Here is a 19,380-nt window from a genome sequence, read left to right as displayed (position 1 = left end):
CATTTTCTTTGAAAATTGTTTCCTAAATAGAATACAAAAATGTGGTGTTCTGGGTTTTCTTAATTTTAGATGTTTTGTCAATTTTTCTGCTTTTATTTCTCTCCTATAGCCAGTCTAATTTACCTCATTCAAACAGCAATAATGAATTGTCTGCAGCTGCCACTCTCCCTTTAATCATCCGAGAGAGGGACACAGAGTACCAACTAAACAGAATCATTCTCTTTGACAGACTGCTAAAGGTAGGGATTCTAAAGTACAAAGAATCCATATACAATCTTTATTTTTTATTTCATTGGTAATTCTTAGGGAATCTAGATGTCATGGGAACACTAACTCTTATGACTTATTTTATCTGACTAATAAAAATAATACATGTTCACAGTAAATAAAAGCAAAAACAAAATGAAGGAATCTATGCAAAACCGCATTAGACAAAATATTAATATCCTTGCTTTTTAAAGAACACTTACAAATCATTAGGTAAAAGGACTTTCATTGAAACAGAGAAATGGATAAAAAACCATAATACAAATTTTCCATATTGAATTTGCAAAGTGAATCGATGTATATTGAAATTAGAACTCTCATTGTTCTGGAGTAAGTGTTAATTGGTTAAAACATTCTATAGAATGTTTATAGAATTTGAAATTTTGTTAAGAGCCTGAACAACATCCTTATCCTATGTTCTATTAATTCTCTTCTAGAAATCCCTCCTAAAGTACAAATTTTTAAAAAGACAAATTTATATGCAAGCATATACAAGTAACCATAATAATAACTTAATATTTATTGAATACTTTCTGTATCACTAGGTATTTAACAAAGTTATTTGTAAAATTTGTTACTTATGTTATTTAATCCATATAAAGCTTATAATACTATTCTCTGTAAGATTTAATCACAGTTCTTCCAGAGCACAAAATAGAGAGGAATGGTTAAAAACAGTAGTTTCAGCCTCTTTCTTTGATAATATTATATACAATTTGCAGAGGATAGGAAACTATTCCACTACTAACTTGCATGTATTAATAAGCTAGGTAAAATAATTTCAGGTACTTGGAAATTTATTGCAGGTCACCTTCACCTTATCACTGGTATATTCAGAACTATTTAGATTAAAAAGATGGTACTTGGTAACTTGAGATATTTTTCATATCTTTTTTACCTATAGGCTTATCCATATAAAAAAAATCAAATCTGGAAAGAAGCGAGGATTGACATTCCTCCTCTAATGAGAGGTTTAACCTGGGCTGCCCTTCTGGGAGTTGAGGTAAGAAAGAAAAGAAGTTAGAAGCTGATCAATAGTGTTAAGAAGGAAGGAAAGTACTTTCTGAATATATTTTCCAAGTTGTTAGAAAATTATATAGTAAAATTTGAGTATTAAGATTATTTGGCAAATTTTAGTGAAAGGAATGGAGGAGAAGAATAGACTACATAGAATAGAAAAATATAGTTGAGGTCTTATTAGATTTATGCTATTTAACATTTCATTTAATGGGATTCAGAAATTATCTTGATTATTCATTTTAAAATTAAAATATTTTATTTTTTCTATATTTTTTTATTGGAGTTCGATTTGCCAACACATAGCATAACACACAGTGCTCATCCCATCAAGTTCCCCCTCAGTGCCCATCACCCAGTCACCCCAGCCCCCTGCCCACCTCCCTTTCCTCCACCCCATGTTTGTTTCCCAGAGCTAGGAGTCTCTCATGTTCTGTCACCCTCACTGATATTTCCTACCCATTTCTTCTCCCTTCCCTTTTATTCCCTTTGACTATTTTTTATATTCCCCAAATGAATGAGACCATATAATCTTTGTTCTTCTCCAACTGACTTACGTCACTCAGCATGATAGCCTGCAGTTCCATCCACACTGAAGCAAATGGTGGGTATTTGTCATTTCTAATGGCTGAGTAATATTCCATTGTATACATAGACCACATCTTCTTTATCCATTCATCTTTCGATGGACACTGAGGCTCCTTCCACAGTTTCACTGTTGTGGACATTGCTGCTATAAACATTGGGGTGCAGGTGTCTCGGTTTTTCACTGCAGCTGTATCTTTGGGGTAAATCCACAGCAGTGCAATTGCTAGGTCATAGGGCAGTTCTATTTTTAACTCTTTGAGGAACCGCCAGACAGTTTTCCAGAGTGGCTGCACCAGTTCACATTCCCACCAACAGTGTAAGAGGGTTCCCCTTTCTCCACATCCTCTCCAACACTTGTGAATTCCTGTCTTGTTAATTTTCGCCATTCTCACTGGTGTGAGGTGGTATCTCATTGTGATTTTGATTTGTATCTCCCTGATGGCAAGTGATGCGGAGGATTTTCTCCTGTGCTTGTTGGCCATTTCTATGTTTTCCTCTGTGAAATTTCTGTTCATGTCTTTTGCCCATTTCATGATTGGATTGTTTGGTTTTTTGCTGTTGAGTTTAAAAAGTTCTTTATGGATCTTGGATACTAGCCCTTTATCTGATATGTCATTTGCAAATATCTTCTCCATTATGTAGGTTGTCTTTTAGTTTTGTTGACTGTTTCTTTTACTGTGCAGAAGCTTTTTATCTTGATTAAGTCCCAATACTTCATTTTTGCTTTTGTTTTCATTGCCTTCATAGATGTATCTTGCAAAAAGTTGCTGTGGCCATGTTCAAAAAGGGTGTTGCCTGTGTTCTCCTCTAGGATTTTGATGGATTCTTGTCTCACATTTGGATCTTTCAACCATTTTGAGTTCATCTTTATATATGGTGTAAGAGAATGGTCTAGTTTTATTCTTCTGCATGTGGATGTCCAATTTTCCCAGCACCATTTATTGAAGAGACTGTCCTTTTTCCAGTGGATATTCTTTCCTGCTTTCTCGAATATTAGTTGACCATAGAGCTGAGGGCCCATTTCTGGATTCTCTATTCTGTTCCATTGATCTATGTGTCTATTTTTGTGCTAGTACCACACTGTATTGATGATCACAGCTTTGTAGTACACTTGAAATCCGGCATTATAATGCCCCCGGCTCTGGTTTTCTTTTTCGGTATTCCCCTGGCTATTTGGGGTCTTTTCTGATTCCATACAAATCTTAAGATTGTTTGTTCCAACTCTCTGAAGAAGATTGATGATCACAGCTTTGTAGTACAACTTGAAATCCGGCATTATAATGCCCCGGCTCTGGTTTTCTTTTTCGGTATTCCCCTGGCTATTTATTGAAGAGACTGTCTTTCTTCCAATGGATAGTCTTTCCTCCTTTATCGAATATTAGTTGACCATAAAGTTCAGGGTCCACTTCTGGGTTCTCTATTCTGTTCCATTGATCTCTGTGTCTGTTTTTGTGCCAGTACCATACTGTCTTGAAAACCAAGGCTTTGTAGTACACCCTGAAATCTGGCATTATGATGCCCCCAGATATGGTTTGCTTTTTTAAAATTCCCCTGGCTATTCGGGGTCTTTTCTGATTCCACACAAATCTTAAAATAATTTGTTCTAACTGTCTGAAGAAAGTCCATGGTATTTTGATAGGGATTGCATTAAATGTGTAAATTGGCCGGGGTAACATTGACATTTTCACAATATTAATTCTGCCAATCCATGAGCATGGAATATTTTTCATCTCTTTGTGTCTTCCTCAATTTCTTTCAGAAGTGTTCTATAGTTTTTAGGGTATAAGTCCTTTACCTCTTTGCTTAGGTTTATTCCTAGGTATCTTATGCTTTTGGGTGCAATTGTAAATGGGATTGACTCCTTAATTTCTCTTTCTTCAGTCTCATTGTTAGTGTATAGAAATGCCACTGATGTCTGGGCATTGATTTTGTATCCTGCCACACTGCTGAATTGCTGTATGAATTCTAGCAATCTTGGGGTGGAGTCTTTTGGGTTTTCTATACGCAGTATCATGTCATCAGCGAAGAGGGAGAGTTTGACTTCTTCTTTGCCAATTTGAATGCCTTTTATTTCTTTTTGTTATCTGATTCCTAGGCTAGGACTTCTACTACTGTATTGAATAGCAATGGTGAGAGTGGACATCCCTGTCTTGTTCCTGATCTTAGGGGAAAGGCTCCCAGAGTTTCCCCATTGAGAATGATATTTGCTGTGGGCTTTTCGTAGATGGCTTTTAAGATGCCGAGGAATGTTCCCTCTACCTCTGCACTCTGAAGAGTTTTAATCAGGAATGGCTGCTGTATTTTGTCAAATGCTTTCTCTGCATCTATTGAGAGGATCATATAGTTCTTGTTTTTTGTCTTGCTGATATGATGAATCACATTGATTGTTTTACGAGTGTGGAACCAGCCTTGTGACCCAGGGATAAATCCTACTTGGTCATGGTGAATAATTTTCTTAATGTCCTGTTGGATCCTATTGGCTAGTATCTTGTTGAGAATTTTTGCATCCATGTTCATCAGGGATATTGGTCTGTAATTCTCCTTTTTTGGTGGGGTCTTTGTCTGGTTTTGGAATTAAGGTGATGCTGGCCTCATAGAACGAATTTGGAAGTACTCCATCTCTTTCTATCTTTCCAAACAGCTTTAGTAGAATAGGTATGATTTCTTCTTTAAACGTTTGATAGAATTCCCCAGGGAAGCCATCTGGCCCTGGACTCTTGTGTCTTGGGAGGTTTTTGATGACTGCTTCAATTTCCTCCCTGTTTATTGCTCTGTTCAGGTTTTCTATTTCTTCCTGTTCCAGTTTTGGCAGTTTGTGGCTTTCCAGGAATGCGTCCATTTCTTCTAAATTGCCTAATTTATTGGCGTATAGCTGCTCATAATATGTTTTTAAAATCGTTTGTATTTCCTTGGTGTTGGTAGTGATCTCTCCTTTCTCATTCATGATTTTATTAATTTGAGTCTTCTCTCTCTTCTTTTTAATAAGGCTGGCTAATGGTTTATCTATCTTATTAATTCTTTGAAAGAACCAACTCCTGGTTGGTTCCTCAGTGCTCCTGGGCCTGCGCTGGCGGATTCGCGCTCCCAGCCGCGCAGCAGCCTCTCCGCAAAGCCGCCGCCTGAGCCCCTCCGAGCTGCTCCCGGAGCCGCGCAGCCCCCTTCGCACAGAGCCTCTTCCTCTGCCAAAGCCGCCGCCGAGCTGCTCCCGGGCCGCGCAGCCCCCTCGCCCGAGCCCCTCCGAGCTGCTCCTGGGTCAATGCGTGCGCGCTGGAGGCCTTAGGGAGCTCAGTGCACTCTCCTGGGCATGCAGGTGTCTGTTAGTGTCCCCGGGAGCCCGAGGGCATCCCCGCCCTCCTGGGTCCTGCTCCAACTCCCTGCGAGTCCCTTTCCGCCCGGGAAGGTCGGTGCAGCTCCTGCTCCTCCGGGGCGGGGCTCTCCTGTCCTGGGGACACTCGCCCCGGCCTCAGCCCGGCTCCTCGCGGGGCCCCTCCCCCTTGGAGGCCTTTTGTTTCTTCATTTCTTTTTTCCCCGTCTTCCTACCTTGATAGAAGCGTGAACTCTTCTCACTGTAGCGTTCCAGCTGGTCTCTCTTTAAATCTCAGGCCGAATTCGTAGATTTTCCGGATGATTTGAAGGTTATCTAGGTAATTTGGTGGGGACAGGTGACTTGGGGACCCTACTCTTCCGCCATCTTGCCCCTCCTCCCTACCCCTGCTTTCTTTTGAGGACCATTTGAATGGTAAGTCGTTCTTCCACCTTTCGTTTTCAGGCTGGAGGTGTCCTTAGGTCTAAAATAGTCTGTTGTAGACAGCAAATAGATGGGTCTTGCTTTTTTATCCAGTCTGATACCCTGTGTCTTTTGATGGGATCATTTAGCCTATTCATGTTCAGAGTTACTATTGAAAGATATGAATTTAGTGTCATGGTAATACCTATTCAGTCCCGGTTTTTGTGGATTGTTTCTGTGGACTTCCTCTTTCTTTTACAGGGTCCCCCTTTAGTATTTCTTTTTTTTTTTTTTTTTTTTTTTCCCCTTTAGTATTTCTTGCATAGCTGGTTTGGAGGTCACATATTCTTTCAGTTTCTGCCTATCCTGGAAGCTCTTTATCTCTCCTTGTATTCTGAATGAGAGCCTTGCTGGATAAAGTATTCTTGGCTGCGTGTTCTTCTCATTTAAGACCCTGAATATATCCTGCCAGCCCTTTCTGGCCTGCCAGGTCTCTGTGGAGAGGTCTGCTGTTAATCTAATATTTCTCCCCATTTAAGTTAGGGATCTCTTGTTCTAGCTGCTTTAAGGACTTTACCTTTGGAATTTGCAAGTTTCACTATTAAATGTCAAGGTGTTGAATGGTTTTTATTGATTTTAGGGGGGGACCTCTCTATCTCCTGCATCTGAATGCCTGTTTCCCTCCCCAAATAGGGAACTTCTCAGCTATGATTTGTTCAAATATGCTTTCTGTTCCTCTGTCCCTCTCAGCACCCTCTGGAACCCCAATTAAACATAGATTTTTGCTTCTGAGGCTGTCGTGTATTTCCCTTAACCTTTCCTCATGGTCTTTTAATTGTTTTTCTCTTTTTTCCTGCATTTCCTTACTTGCCATCAACTTGTCTTCTATGTCACTCACTCGTTCTTCTACCTCATTAACCCTCGTTGTTAGGACCTCCAGTTTGGATTGCATCTCGTTTAATCTATTTTTAATTTCGGCCTGATTATATGTAAAGTCTGCAGTCATGAAGTCTCTTGAATCCTTTATGCTTTTTTCCAGAGCCACCAGTACCTTTATAATTGTGCTTCTGAATTGGCTCTCTGACCTCGAAATGTTATCCAAATTCTATAACTCTGTAACAGAGAGTACGGTTTCTGATTCTTTCTTTTGTGGTGAGGTTTTCCTTCTAGTCATTTTGCTCAGTGCAGAGTGGCTAAAAATGTGTTGTACTGGAAAAAGGAGGAAAGAATAAAAGGAGGGGTATCCTCTAGTTCTATATACTGTAAATCCCTCGACTTCCCCTGGAGCCTTCCAGCACTGCTCCATCAAGAACTTGTGCTTCCCCTGTCCTTCTAGCTGGTCTTCTGGGGGAGGAGCTGTTGTGCTGATTCTCAGGTGTGTGTACCTGGGGGAGCTACCTCGCCCCCTGCCAGGTGCACAGCTCAGTGGGAGCTGTTTACCCCGTGAGGCCCCTGTTCCCTGTTGGCCCCACTCTGTCCCATGCACAGGGTGACACCAGAAGGAAAAACACCACTGGCAGCAGCCAGCTCTCCAGCCCTGGAGTCAGCTCCCCTAGTAACTACCACAGTCTCCTAGTCTACTCAGGCCTGGGTGCTCTGGGGGTGGAGTCGCTGATCTGCACACCTCGGGGGCACCTGGCAGCAGGAGTGTCCTCGCTGTCCTTTGCCCTCCCGGGGGGAGCACAGGATCCTGGGCTGTGTCCCCCAGTGCCCTGGAATCCAGGGCCTGCGCTGCTGGCATCGTGCTCCTGGGCCATGCAGCCCCCTCTGCCCTGAGCCTCCACCTGAGCTGCTTCCGAAGCCCCACCGGGCGCTTGCTCCAGTCCTTTACCCAGCTCAGCCCCCCGAGGTATGGGGCGTTCTCTTCAGGGGAGCACTTCCTCTGTTAGTGACCCTGGGAACCTGAAGGCCCCACTGCCCCTCCTGCGGTTCTGCCTGATTTCCCTGCTAAGTGCCCCTCTGTCCAGGAAAAATCCACTGCAGATTTTTAAAGTTCCCACTTCTCCCAGGCTGGGCTTTCCTGTCCTGAAGGCTTTTACCACCAGGCCGTAGCCCAGCTCCTTGTGGGGGGTCCCTCCTCCACTTGATTCTTTATTTTCTTTAAGCACCTTCCTATCTTGTTAGAAGCACAAACTCTTCTCCCTGTAGTGTTCCAGTTGTTCTCTTTTAAACTCAGGTTGAATTTGTAGGTTTTCAGAATGATTTGAAAGTTATCTAGGTAAGTTGGTGGGGCCAGGTGACTTGGGGATCCTACTCCTCTGCCATCTTGCCCCACCCCCCAAATTAGAATATTTTAATATATATCAGTTATAAGTATATAGTACTGCTTATATAGTATGTTCATTTAGAAACAGGACTGCCTGTTTATAAGAAGAAATTCTCCACTCTAATTTGAATCTATTCAAAAATTGTTAATGTAATTTAGTGCCTTTTGGCATATGTATCTTACCAGAACCATGCTGTCAAGAGAAATAACTCCTTTGTCTTCTGTACTACCATATCTGTGGCAGTGAGAAGAGGAGAGGTTTCATATTATCAGAGTTACTTGCAGTATTAATACACTTTGGTGACAGCAATCACAATAATGGGGCAAATCATTGCCAATTTTTATTCATTTCCTGTCAGTTCGTCATCCTGCCTTCCTGTATTCTCTTACAGATAGCTTATGGATATATATCACCTATCTTTTTGTGTGTGAATTCTCCCAAGAATTTTTAATCCTTTTAATTCTCTATTGAAAGAAGTCCTTGCTTTATTACTGATTTTGTTGGTGAAAGTCTGTATCTTTGAGTTTGGTTGGTTGCTTGATAAGAATGCCTATTATACCTACCATATGGTAATGATTAGAATTGTAGAACCATATAAGTGCTGAAATTCAAGAGGACTTCCAAGATCAAGTTGTCTAAATGTCTCATAAAGTAGATGTGTCAGAGATGTTGCTAATAGCGTGTAATATCAGAGATTAAACTCCAAATTCCTAGCTTTCTCTCTACCATTACAGTAAACCAGAGAATCAAGAATTGTTCTATGCCTGATTCTATACAACATGACCAAAATTTGAGATGGTTTATTCACTTGTTCCTTCCGTAGTGGTATAAATGGAAAATGTAAATTATCTTTTTAATTGCTTAATGATTCCCTTAGGGATTCCACATGGTATTTCATTCTTTAATTTATCCCAAACCTCTTCCTCCAGGTGCTGAACTCCCTTAAACAATTTTATTTAATTTTGTTTTTGTTTTTATTTCCAACTTTAACAGGAAAATTTCCCCTATTTTTTTAAATTTATTCATGAAATGTACTATGTATGGGATAACAATGAATAGAGCACAATAAGGCTGTGCTGTGTTGTGGGGGCTGGGAGATTAGCTAAGCATACTCTGTTAGCTAAGTGATTCTTTTAACATATTTGTCTTCCTGTGTGTATAATTCAAATGACACCTTAGTAAAATGGCAAAATGTCACAGACTTTCATCACAGATTGTCAAAGATATGAAGAATTTTCCCAAGAGGATGCTTTCGGTTTGAATGTGCCTATCTTTAATTGATTGTATTTTCAAAGATAGATGTTTCTAAGAGCTATATTTTGTCTAAGTCAATAATTTAGACAATTTAGATATAATAATATATCTTCTCTTATTTTTTGCAGGGGGCTATTCATGCCAAGTATGATGCAATTGATAAAGATACTCCAATTCCTACAGATAGACAAGTATGATTTAGATTTTCTTCAACATCCTAAGATAGTTCTGCCAAATCTTTAAATTTTAGGAAAACAGGAGAAATTTTATTACGAATACTCAGCAGCCATCATATGTATATAGTATTAGAGTAAGCATAGCTCTTATTTTCTTCACAAGTTAGTGACTCAGAACTATTTCTTAAAAGAGTTAAGAGCAGGTAACTTTTCCTAATGTACTTTTTTATCTGAAGAATTTTCCCTTTATTTAGACCAGATTGTAAAGGAAGGTTTTTTGAAAACTATATTAATATATACCTTTTCATTAGAAATGGTCTTTTTTTTTTTGTTTAAGTATACATACAACTTTTTTGGTGCTTCCAGAGGACTAACATAAAATTTAAAATCCTCAGACACCAAGATTATGTAAGTGCTCTATTCTGAAATTCAAGACACAGTCTTTCCTTTTCCTTATCTTGACATCTATTGGAGATCACGACTGTATTCCAGTTCTACCTGATTGTTTCACTGTTTTACAGATTGAAGTGGACATTCCTCGGTGTCATCAGTATGATGAACTATTATCATCACCAGAAGGTCATGCAAAATTTAGGCGTGTATTAAAAGCTTGGGTCGTGTCTCATCCTGATCTTGTATATTGGCAAGGTAACTTCCCCCCCACCCCCAATTATTAAGACTCTTTTTGAAGTATTTGGAGCATGTTGCATGACTAACAATTTGAAAAATTGAAACAAAACATCAAAATATCCTTGGCTTTCAAGACAGTTGATACTGAAGTTACCCATTTTTTGAAAGAGCTTTTTTTAAAATTTTGTCTAAATGCCTGGTGGATATCATTTGAATGTATGATATTTAATTAAACAATTTGCCATAATGTTGATTAGGAAAGTAGGAAGAATATTCTGTGCTGTTGTAATCTTTGGGGATACTTTTTTATTGCTTATGTACATTATAGAATAATATTGTACCATAAATAATTTGGGGCTAATTGATAATCTTGTCATTGAATGATTTACAACTTGGTTATCATGGTTATTAGGAATTAGAAAATAGGATACCACCCTAAATGCTCATTTTATTTGTTATCTCTTCTTTTTTAAAAATAATTTTGATGTTCCATATCCTTGATTTTTAGCCCTTCTCATTTTCAAGAATAAGATGCCCATTCTTCCCAGTTCTATTTTTTAATTTGTTGTTATGAACAGTAGTTTTTATTTTTAAATCTAAATATCTATCTGGCCAAACTTAAATTGAAGCTATTATTCTTCCTAGCCTTGTCCATTGTAGAATTCCATTTCTTCCTAACAATTATCAGATAGATTTATGTGCCTTCCTTTAACATGACAACATATGAATAGCATTGTTATCAATAAAAGAAATATGTCTAGGGCAGCGCCAGCGGTTTAGCTCCACCTTCAGCTCAGGGTGTGATCCTGGAGACCCGGGATCGAGTCCTGCATCGGGCTCCCTGCATGGAGCCTGCTTCTCCCTCTGCCTGTGTCTCTGCCTCTCTCTCTGTGTCTCTCATGAGTAAATAAATAAAATCTTAAAAAAAAAACTCTAGGAAATAGATATTATTAAAAATTTTTAAATAAAAGAAATATGTAATATATTTGTATTTTACTTCACAATTTCTAAAAGATTGCTTTTCATCATCTCAGAGAAACTTGTAAGACAAATTTCCATCTCCAGGATAAGGATATATGCTTAGAGATGTTAAAATGATGCCAAAATCACACAGGATCAGAGATGAGACCATATTCTAAGTCTTCTATCAATTTTACATTTTTTGATTACTATATTTCTCTCTTTAACTCATAATAATATTGATAATAACAATAGCTGATTTGTATTGGGCATTTACTATGTACCAGTCATTATCAATTATGCTTCACACTACCCAATGATGTAATATATTTCTGGATGGGTAATACTTATAATGCTTAATCTATATAAAAGTAATGTGGGGAACTGAATAAGGTATGTATATACACTTATATTGATTTATATTTATTGAATTATTTCTCCCCAACCCCTTGTAATCAGGTCTTGATTCACTTTGTGCTCCATTCCTATATTTAAATTTCAATAATGAAGGTAAGCCTGTTTATCATTTAAATAATCATTGTACATATTTTTCTAAAATATTTTATTCAGACAGGAAAGGTTTTTGTTTTTGTTGTAAGGTTCTTGACTCTTCATAGTAGATACTGTAAATTTCTGTGAAATAATCTGTTAGACTCATTTTAGAGGATGTAAGATTAATCTATCACTAGAGTTTCAGTTGTGACCAGGCAATGACTAGAAATTTAGGGAGAATCTAAATATGAATTCATCTTCTGAGATGACCATTTAATGAAACTTTGGAGAAAATTTTGACTTTTTTAGAGATTAGCTTTAGTCTATGTATACTTTCTGAATAGTTTATAAAGAAATAAATAGTGGTCTTGTATCTCCAAAGCTGATCATTTCAGTTATTCCTTAATGAAGACTTTTCTTGTTCTCCCTCTTGAATGCATATAGCACCTTGTATTTCTGGAAATGTATCTTGTGCATGTTTTTTAGTTATTTATATACTAATATAGTAACCCTTTCTTTGTTTAGTAGCTTTTTTTTAATGGCAAGTTTTTTTATTTTCTGCCCCCTTTTTATAATGCCTCTTTTATAGAAGGTTTTTCAAAAACTATTTGTTAAATTTAATTGATTCTAATCACTAATGATATCACATAGAGAGGCTGCTACCCTATATATCATGAATCTCCAGAAATTTCAATCTTGAAATCTCCCATCTTTTTCAAATTCTATTTCATGTCAGAATTTACAAAGATTTCAGGAATTTAGTAGAGATAGCATAATTCCAGAGAGCTATAATTTCACTATTTGAGTGATTTTTTAAAATGCACTGTTCTCTGACGTCAATACTCATTAATCTAGAACAGAGATTTTGCTGTGTTTAGTCAAGCATAGTCTATTATCACACATTGATCAAAAAATGAGATCTGTGTTTCAAAGAACAGTTTATGACTAGAGTTCCTAAATCCAAAGTTCTCAGACTCTTTTGTTTGTATCAACAAAAATTAAGGATCTTGAGGTCTGTATGGCTCATTAATGATGATGAAATTTAGAGATTTTTTTTTCTGGTAATAAAAGTTTTTATTGTTGTGGGATAATGATTGCCACTCTCATTTGAAACTGAAAAATTACTAGGGTGGTTATTTTTTGTTGCCCAAAATATTTCCGTTTTAAAGACAGAGGGTTGGGATCCCTGGGTGGCGCAGTGGTTTGGCGCCTGCCTTTGGCCCAGGGCGCGATTCTGGAGACTCGGGATCGAATCCCACGTCGGGCTCCCTGCATGGAGCCTGCTTCTTCCTCTACCTGTGTCTCTGCCTCTCTCTCTCTCTCTGTGACTATCATGAATAAATAAATAAAATCTTTTAAAAAAAATAAAAAATAAAAATAAAAAAAATAAAGACAGAGGGTTCCCCTCCCCACTTAATTTTGTGTTTCCATCAATTGTTAACATGACTCTTGTTTAATAGTAGATTCAAGGATTGTGTGCTGAGTGGCTTCTAGTCATTTACCCCATTGGCTAATTTGCTATGTATCTTTGCCTTATTCTTTCTTAGCTTTGGCTTATGCTTGTATGTCTGCCTTTATCCCCAAATACCTGTATAACTTCTTCTTGAAAGACAACTCACACGTAATACAAGGTAAGCAAATGTCTTTACTTGCCTTTTTACAAAGAAAGTGCTTATGTCAAAAGTAACAATACTCAGTTACATTTATGATGGTGACCCAATAAAATATGATAATAACCCATCACTAAAACCGATAAAGAGACCATTAAGTTTAGTCTTTCTTCCAAATCTATAGAGAATTATGATATTTTTCTACTACTAACCGAAGACAAATATGTTTTATAGGAAGGAAGTTGCTTTTTGCTTTTATGTTAATTTAGTAAATCCAACTTCAAGAGTCATGTAATGTCAACTTCTGAGAATTTATGAAGTTATGTATTATAAGAGTGTATCTTATATCTTATTGAGATATGTCCCATACTTATTCATAGTTTCCTTATTACCTTTATCAGTGATATTTATTATAGAATTGGCATATACTCTTTAAGATTCCAGCAATACCAAAATGAGTGGATTTAATAACAGCACTTTGGATGATACCAAGATTTCAGAGACTATACAATGCAAATAACTTGTCAAATAGTGACCAAAACAAACTGAAACAATTAAACAATTATAGAAAATATTCAGGTGAGTATTTGTGTATCACAAAAGGTGATTCCTTAATCTTTAGTTAAGTAAAGTCAGAAATAATGCTGTTATTTTTAAAGCTAACATGAATCCAAAATATTAACTGAACTTTCATATCAAAAGCCTGGAAATAATCTTTTCCCAAATTTATCAGACCTCTGTTAAAGCATAGCACCTAGCTAGATTCCTTTACTTTAAGAAAGATGAAGATATTTGGAGAATCCTCAAAAAAAAAAGGGGGGGAGGGCAATTAAATCAGAACTTATAAAATGAATTAGCTAGCTCTTAGAGGGCCATATTCCATAGTTTCTATTACATGTGTTTTTCTTTTAGTTCTGTATAGATTCCTATTTCAAAATATAGAAATTATTTACCTCCAAAAAGTTTTTTCTAGTAGTTGTTTTATAATACAGATATTTTATATTGATAATGAATTTCCAACTTGAGAAAGATGAGTTTTTATACTTTTTAACTGCAGACTTTTAAAATACACTTTAAAAAGGCTTATTAAACAGATAAACAGGACAAGATCGTGTTTCATATAAGTACAAGAGAAACCATAGTGTACACAACATGAATTTGGAAGGACTTAGAAAGGCCAAAACTAGTCTTAGTTTGTTAATCAGTAATATATTTTAACATTTAATATTGTAATTAAAAGACTACACTATTATTTAAAGTTTATTTTTGTGTTAATAATTTTCTCATAAATACAAAAATGAATACTTATAAGTCAATGAAATAAACATTACATACTACTATATTAGCATAGAGGATGAAGTTGGGAAATAATTTTGTGTTTTTTCAAATTTTCTTTTCTTTTTGGTAGCAAAGGGAAGAGAGAGTATGTCTAGAAAGGTTTCATTAAAGAGAGAATATTTATTGATGAATTGGAAATTTAAGTAGGAATTTACTTGGCAGAAAAGGATAAAAATATCCTTAAGACAGAGGACAAAGACGAGAACTACAGTAAAAACATCCAGAATGGGTTGATAAAATAGCCAGTAGTCAAGTCTATTGCCTGAAATCCAAAAAAACTAAAGAAGGAGGTGAAACAGTATGCTGATTATTTGTTACTAATCAAGTAATGTTCCCATGTGTGGGAACTTTCTAAATTTCATCTTGTATCCATATTATGAAATTGTTTTTGAGAACAAACAGATGACTTATTTATAAATAGCTGCATAAAAATATGAGTGTCATACAAAATCCTTACACTGTTATTTGAAAAGTATGTAATGAATTAAGAATCTGTTTTAGGGATCCCTGGGTGGCGCAGTGGTTTGGCACCTGCCTTTGGCCCAGGGCGCGATCCTGGAGACCCGGGATCGAATCCCACGTCGGGCTCCCGGTGCATGGAGCCTGCTTCTCCCTCTGCCTGTGACTCTGCCTCTCTCTCTCTCTCCTCTGTGACTATCATGAATAAATAAATAAAATCTTTAAAAAAAAAAAAAAAAAGAATCTTTTAAAGAGAGGTGTAAGAATTTTTAATTTGGAAGGAATAAAAGGGAAAAAAACTTTTTATTTTATATCTCATTGCAAAAAATTAAAAGGTATAAAGTTTCACTAAAACAAAAAATGTATATTACACATGATTTTGTGCAGTAGTGCAAGATTAAACTTCACTTGAAGTCTAAGGTGAATTTTCAAAAATATCTTGATTTTCTTCTTAAAAAATAACATAACATTTACCCTTACATAGGTCACCTGTTAAAAAATACTATTTAAGGGATATTATTATGGCTCTAGATGTATATCTTCATTATTAGAAATCACAATTAGAATGTTCTATGAACATTTTAAGAGTCAGCAGTAATATCCTTGAATTTTTGTTTTAAATATCTAGCTAGTTCACTCACTCTATGTTTAAAATTTTTTGTTTTTTAAAAAAAGATTTTACTTATTTATTGACAGAGAGAGAGAGCAAGTGAGCACAGCAGGGAGAGCAGCAGTCAGTGGGAGAGGGAGAAGCAGGCTCCGTGCTGAGCAGGGAGCCCAATGTGGGGCTTGATCTCAGCACCCTGGGATCATGACTGAACCAAAGGCAGATGTTTAACCAACTGAGACACCCAAGTACCTCTCCTTGAAATTCTTTGTTTTATTTTGACTACTGGTCTATTTATCTGTACTACCCTTAAATTCTCTGAAGTTGATTTCTAAATCAAAGGACATATACACTTCAATTTTTTTTTTAATTTACTTTAGGGAACCTTTAAGTACATTTTTGAAATAACTCAAAATATCACCTAGTGCTGACTTCATCAGTTCTACTATATCCTACCTTAAAAATTTTTTCCAAATAAAACAAACCATAGTATATCTCATTCCAAAGTTTGTCCTGAGCAACCAAAACTTTTGCCAGCCTTATGACTCATATTTCCATGAGATGATATGTAGTATATAATAATATAAATGTATATATATATTTATGTGTATATTTTATATAAATACTTATGTATTTGTGTATATTTTATACATATATATGCAATTATAGCACATATCATATATCATAAATCCACTATGGATATTTGGTAGAATACAAGGAATATGTTTTCATGATGGATTAGGTTTCTTCAGTCCATCCTTACTTAGCCACATAATACCACATAGTAATTATCTTTTATCAGGCTTAGGTAAGAATGATATTTAATAAACTAGAGCCTAGCTGTGGGGAATTGCCTGAGGCATGGTTTTGTAGTTTAAAACAAAGTGTACTTTTTAAAAGTTAATAACTATATGCTTTCATCAACATATAGTTGAATGCTTACAATTACTGATGTTGTGTACCTCTAGCTCCTAGGTAAGTTAGGACTGTAAACATACTTTGCTAATTAGAATTGGAAAGAAAATTAAACAATGGGCCATTGGGATCTGACCTGAGTTTTTACTTCAATCTGTAACTCTTGAAGCTGATGTGAACTGTAACTTTCTTGTTTTCAAAGAAAAGATGAGACAGTGGATAGAATGTATTCTGTTGCTATAAACACCAAGTCAAGAAAAGTATTAATCAAATACCTATTCTTTACCCAACACCCATGGGTAAAAGTTCAAATTAGATCCAGAATTCAGCTTTATCATGGTATTGAGAACAGCACCGCCTCATCTTTTCTTTCTAGTGCTTCTTGGTGCTCCTTTTTATAAAATATGTATCGTTGCTTATAGGTAAATAATTATACAATACAATATGCTCATTAGAAGCAAAATTTTATTTTTTTGTTGTTTTTCTTTCAAGTACTACTTTAAATTCCAATTAGTTAACATACAGTGTAATAGTAGGTTCAGGAGTAGAATTCAGTAATTCATCCCTTACATAAAACACCCAGGTAGGGATCCCTGGGTGGCGCAGCGGTTTGGTGCCTGCCTTTGGCCCAGGGTGCGATCCTGGAGACCCGTGATCGAGTCCCACATTGGGCTCCCTGCATGGAGCCTGCTTCTCCCTCTGCCTGTGTCTCTGCCTCTCTGTCTCTCTCTGTGTGACTATCATGAATAAATAAATAAAATTTAAAAACAACAAAAAAACACCCAGGTAGAAGTAAAGTTTTAATTGAGGAAAAGAGGGGGAAGGCAACTTATATTAACAGATTGTCATAGATTTAGTACTATTTCTTTAAATATTAAAATTAAGGTACTTTAAAAAATAAAACCAAAAAAAGCAGACAATATTTTTATAGGTTATTTTCACCAAGTAATTGGTTTGATCTACTTTATTGAAAGAAGTTGAAGTTACTAAGAGAAAATGTTCATTGAGTTATTGTCATTTTTTTAAACCTATGGGAAGTACTTTATCATGTGACACCACATAACAGCCATATTTACAGACACCTAACCATAGTGTAGATTTGAATAGGGAGATGGCTCAAAAATAGCAATAGTAGTAGTTCCAAGTATTGACCTTTATTTGATAAAGGAAAACAGTTTTGATGATTGATTTATCAGAGTTTTAAAATGCAATTTTATATAGTTCTTATTTTCTTAAAAGAACTACTGTTTTAAACTAAATATAAACAAGGTACGGTTTATTCACATAACAAAACTGCATTTGAAAACAAGCTTAAAAATTTCCCACCTCAGTCTTTTTTTCTCTTCTCAGCATTACAAATGCTTCATTCCATCATGCTGAACTCCTCAGCATCTTCCATGTCATTTCCAGGGGAATCCCTGAGTAGTGAATGTCTGTCTTCCTTCAGAAAGACACAGATAACCTGGAATTTTTCTTACCATATTCTCCAGTATTTCTACAACTCCTACTTTCTGCTCTTTTGAGATATCCCTCTTTGTGGCACATCTGGAAAAACATACAGCTAGAAACCTTTTCAGCTAGGAACCTGAAAACCTAAATTATGAGGCTGGCTATGTCATAAACTAGAGAATAATCCTAAATAGTCATGAAAACTCCCCAGTCCTCTGTTCTTAACTGCAAAATATAAGTCACATTTATTCAGTCTTTTATTATTATGTATCTTCACAATAACCATCAGATTTAAGTAAGGCAGCATTCTACTCACTTTATTTTCAAAATAGAGCATAGCTGTGGGGAATTGCCTGAGGCATGGTTTTGTAGTTTAAAATGAAAAAAGTCATTTTAATTTCAAAAAGAAAAAAAAAAAGTTGAGCTCCTTGAGGTATGTGTTAATTTTGTCTTTTTACGTAGTAAAAATATGATTTCCTTGAGTGATGGTTGCCAGAATCTTGTTCAGATTAGAACGCAGTGAGTAAATTGACAAGAATAGTATTTTGTTGAAAGAGTGGAAAAAATAAGGAAATAATCCTCATATTTTAACTGAACTTTATGAATTAAAATAGGATTAGAATCAACAACATGTATTTTTGTTTACCCATATGTCTATATCCCGATTAACATCTTGTTCATTCTTAATCCTAAATATCGCAAAGTAGAGCCCTTAGATGAAAATATGTTAGAACTGGAACAAAGGCCTATCTCTGTATATATAAACAAATTTGAAGCATAATTATTCTATTGATTGCTTATAAAGTGTTCTTTATTTAAGTATCTGTTCCACTTTCTGAATATACAGTAAATGCAATATAGATTTAATATTGCTAGAGAAACTGTATGTTGAATTTAATAGGAAAATATCACATATATAATCTGTGATTTAAGAAATGAACTGATAGTTAAGAAGGTAGAAAATAAATTGTGCCACAGCATTTTGGTATGTTTAATAATTAGTAGTGATTAAAATGCTAATAAAACAGAAAATTACCTATTAAAGTATATTTTCCTCTTGGAGAAATTAAATATCATTCAAAATGTATATAAAACAGTAATTTCTTTTAATAAGATGTCTTTATTTTGAAGTATCATGTAAAAATGTTGATTGTCTAAAACTTCATTGTTGTTCCAGAGTATCTGACTGTGTTCTCACAGATGATTGCATTCCATGATCCAGAGTTGAGCAATCATCTCAATGAGATTGGATTTATTCCAGATGTAAGTACTTGGTACATTAATAGAACATGAAATAAAAAATAGAGTAAAAATTGGTAGCACAAAGGGGTACTGTTTTTAAAAATTTGTTGTTGGGCAGCCCCAGTGGCGCAGCCATTTAGCGCTGCCTGCAGCCCAGGGCCTGATCTTGGAGACCAGGGATCGAACACACATCGGGCTCCCTGTGTGGAGCCTGCTTCTCCCTCTGCCTCTCTCTCTCTCTCGCTCTGTATCTCTCATGAGTAAATAAAATAAAATCTTAAAAAAAAAAAAATTGTTGTTACGGGTATCCCCGGGTAGCTCAGCGATTTAGTGCCACCTTTGGCCCGGGACATGATCCTAGAGTCCCAGAATCAAGTCTGTT

The 19,380-nt window shown here is 36.1% G+C and overlaps 1 protein-coding gene across 7 annotated transcripts in view; it reads left to right on the top strand.

Moving 5' to 3' along the window:
- TBCK (TBC1 domain containing kinase) overlaps positions 1-19,380 on the top strand; it is a 222,567-nt gene that overhangs the window by 81,758 nt on the left and 121,429 nt on the right. For all 7 annotated transcript variants that reach the window (XR_003143720.3, XM_025465822.3, XM_035709619.2 and 4 more), the window contains 7 exons: positions 110-239; positions 1,172-1,270; positions 9,249-9,311; positions 9,818-9,944; positions 11,346-11,396; positions 12,926-13,009; positions 18,934-19,019. Coding sequence is in view for 6 of the 7 variants with exons in the window: in XM_025465822.3 (XP_025321607.1) it covers positions 110-239; positions 1,172-1,270; positions 9,249-9,311; positions 9,818-9,944; positions 11,346-11,396; positions 12,926-13,009; positions 18,934-19,019 (640 nt within the window). In the remaining variant the exon portion in view is untranslated. The remainder of the gene's footprint in view (positions 1-109; positions 240-1,171; positions 1,271-9,248; positions 9,312-9,817; positions 9,945-11,345; positions 11,397-12,925; positions 13,010-18,933; positions 19,020-19,380) is intronic.

This window comes from Canis lupus, chromosome 32 (assembly GCF_003254725.2).
Source record: "Canis lupus dingo isolate Sandy chromosome 32, ASM325472v2, whole genome shotgun sequence".
Classification (NCBI taxonomy): domain Eukaryota; kingdom Metazoa; phylum Chordata; class Mammalia; order Carnivora; family Canidae; genus Canis; species Canis lupus.
This window is presented reverse-complemented; position numbering and strand designations above follow the sequence as displayed.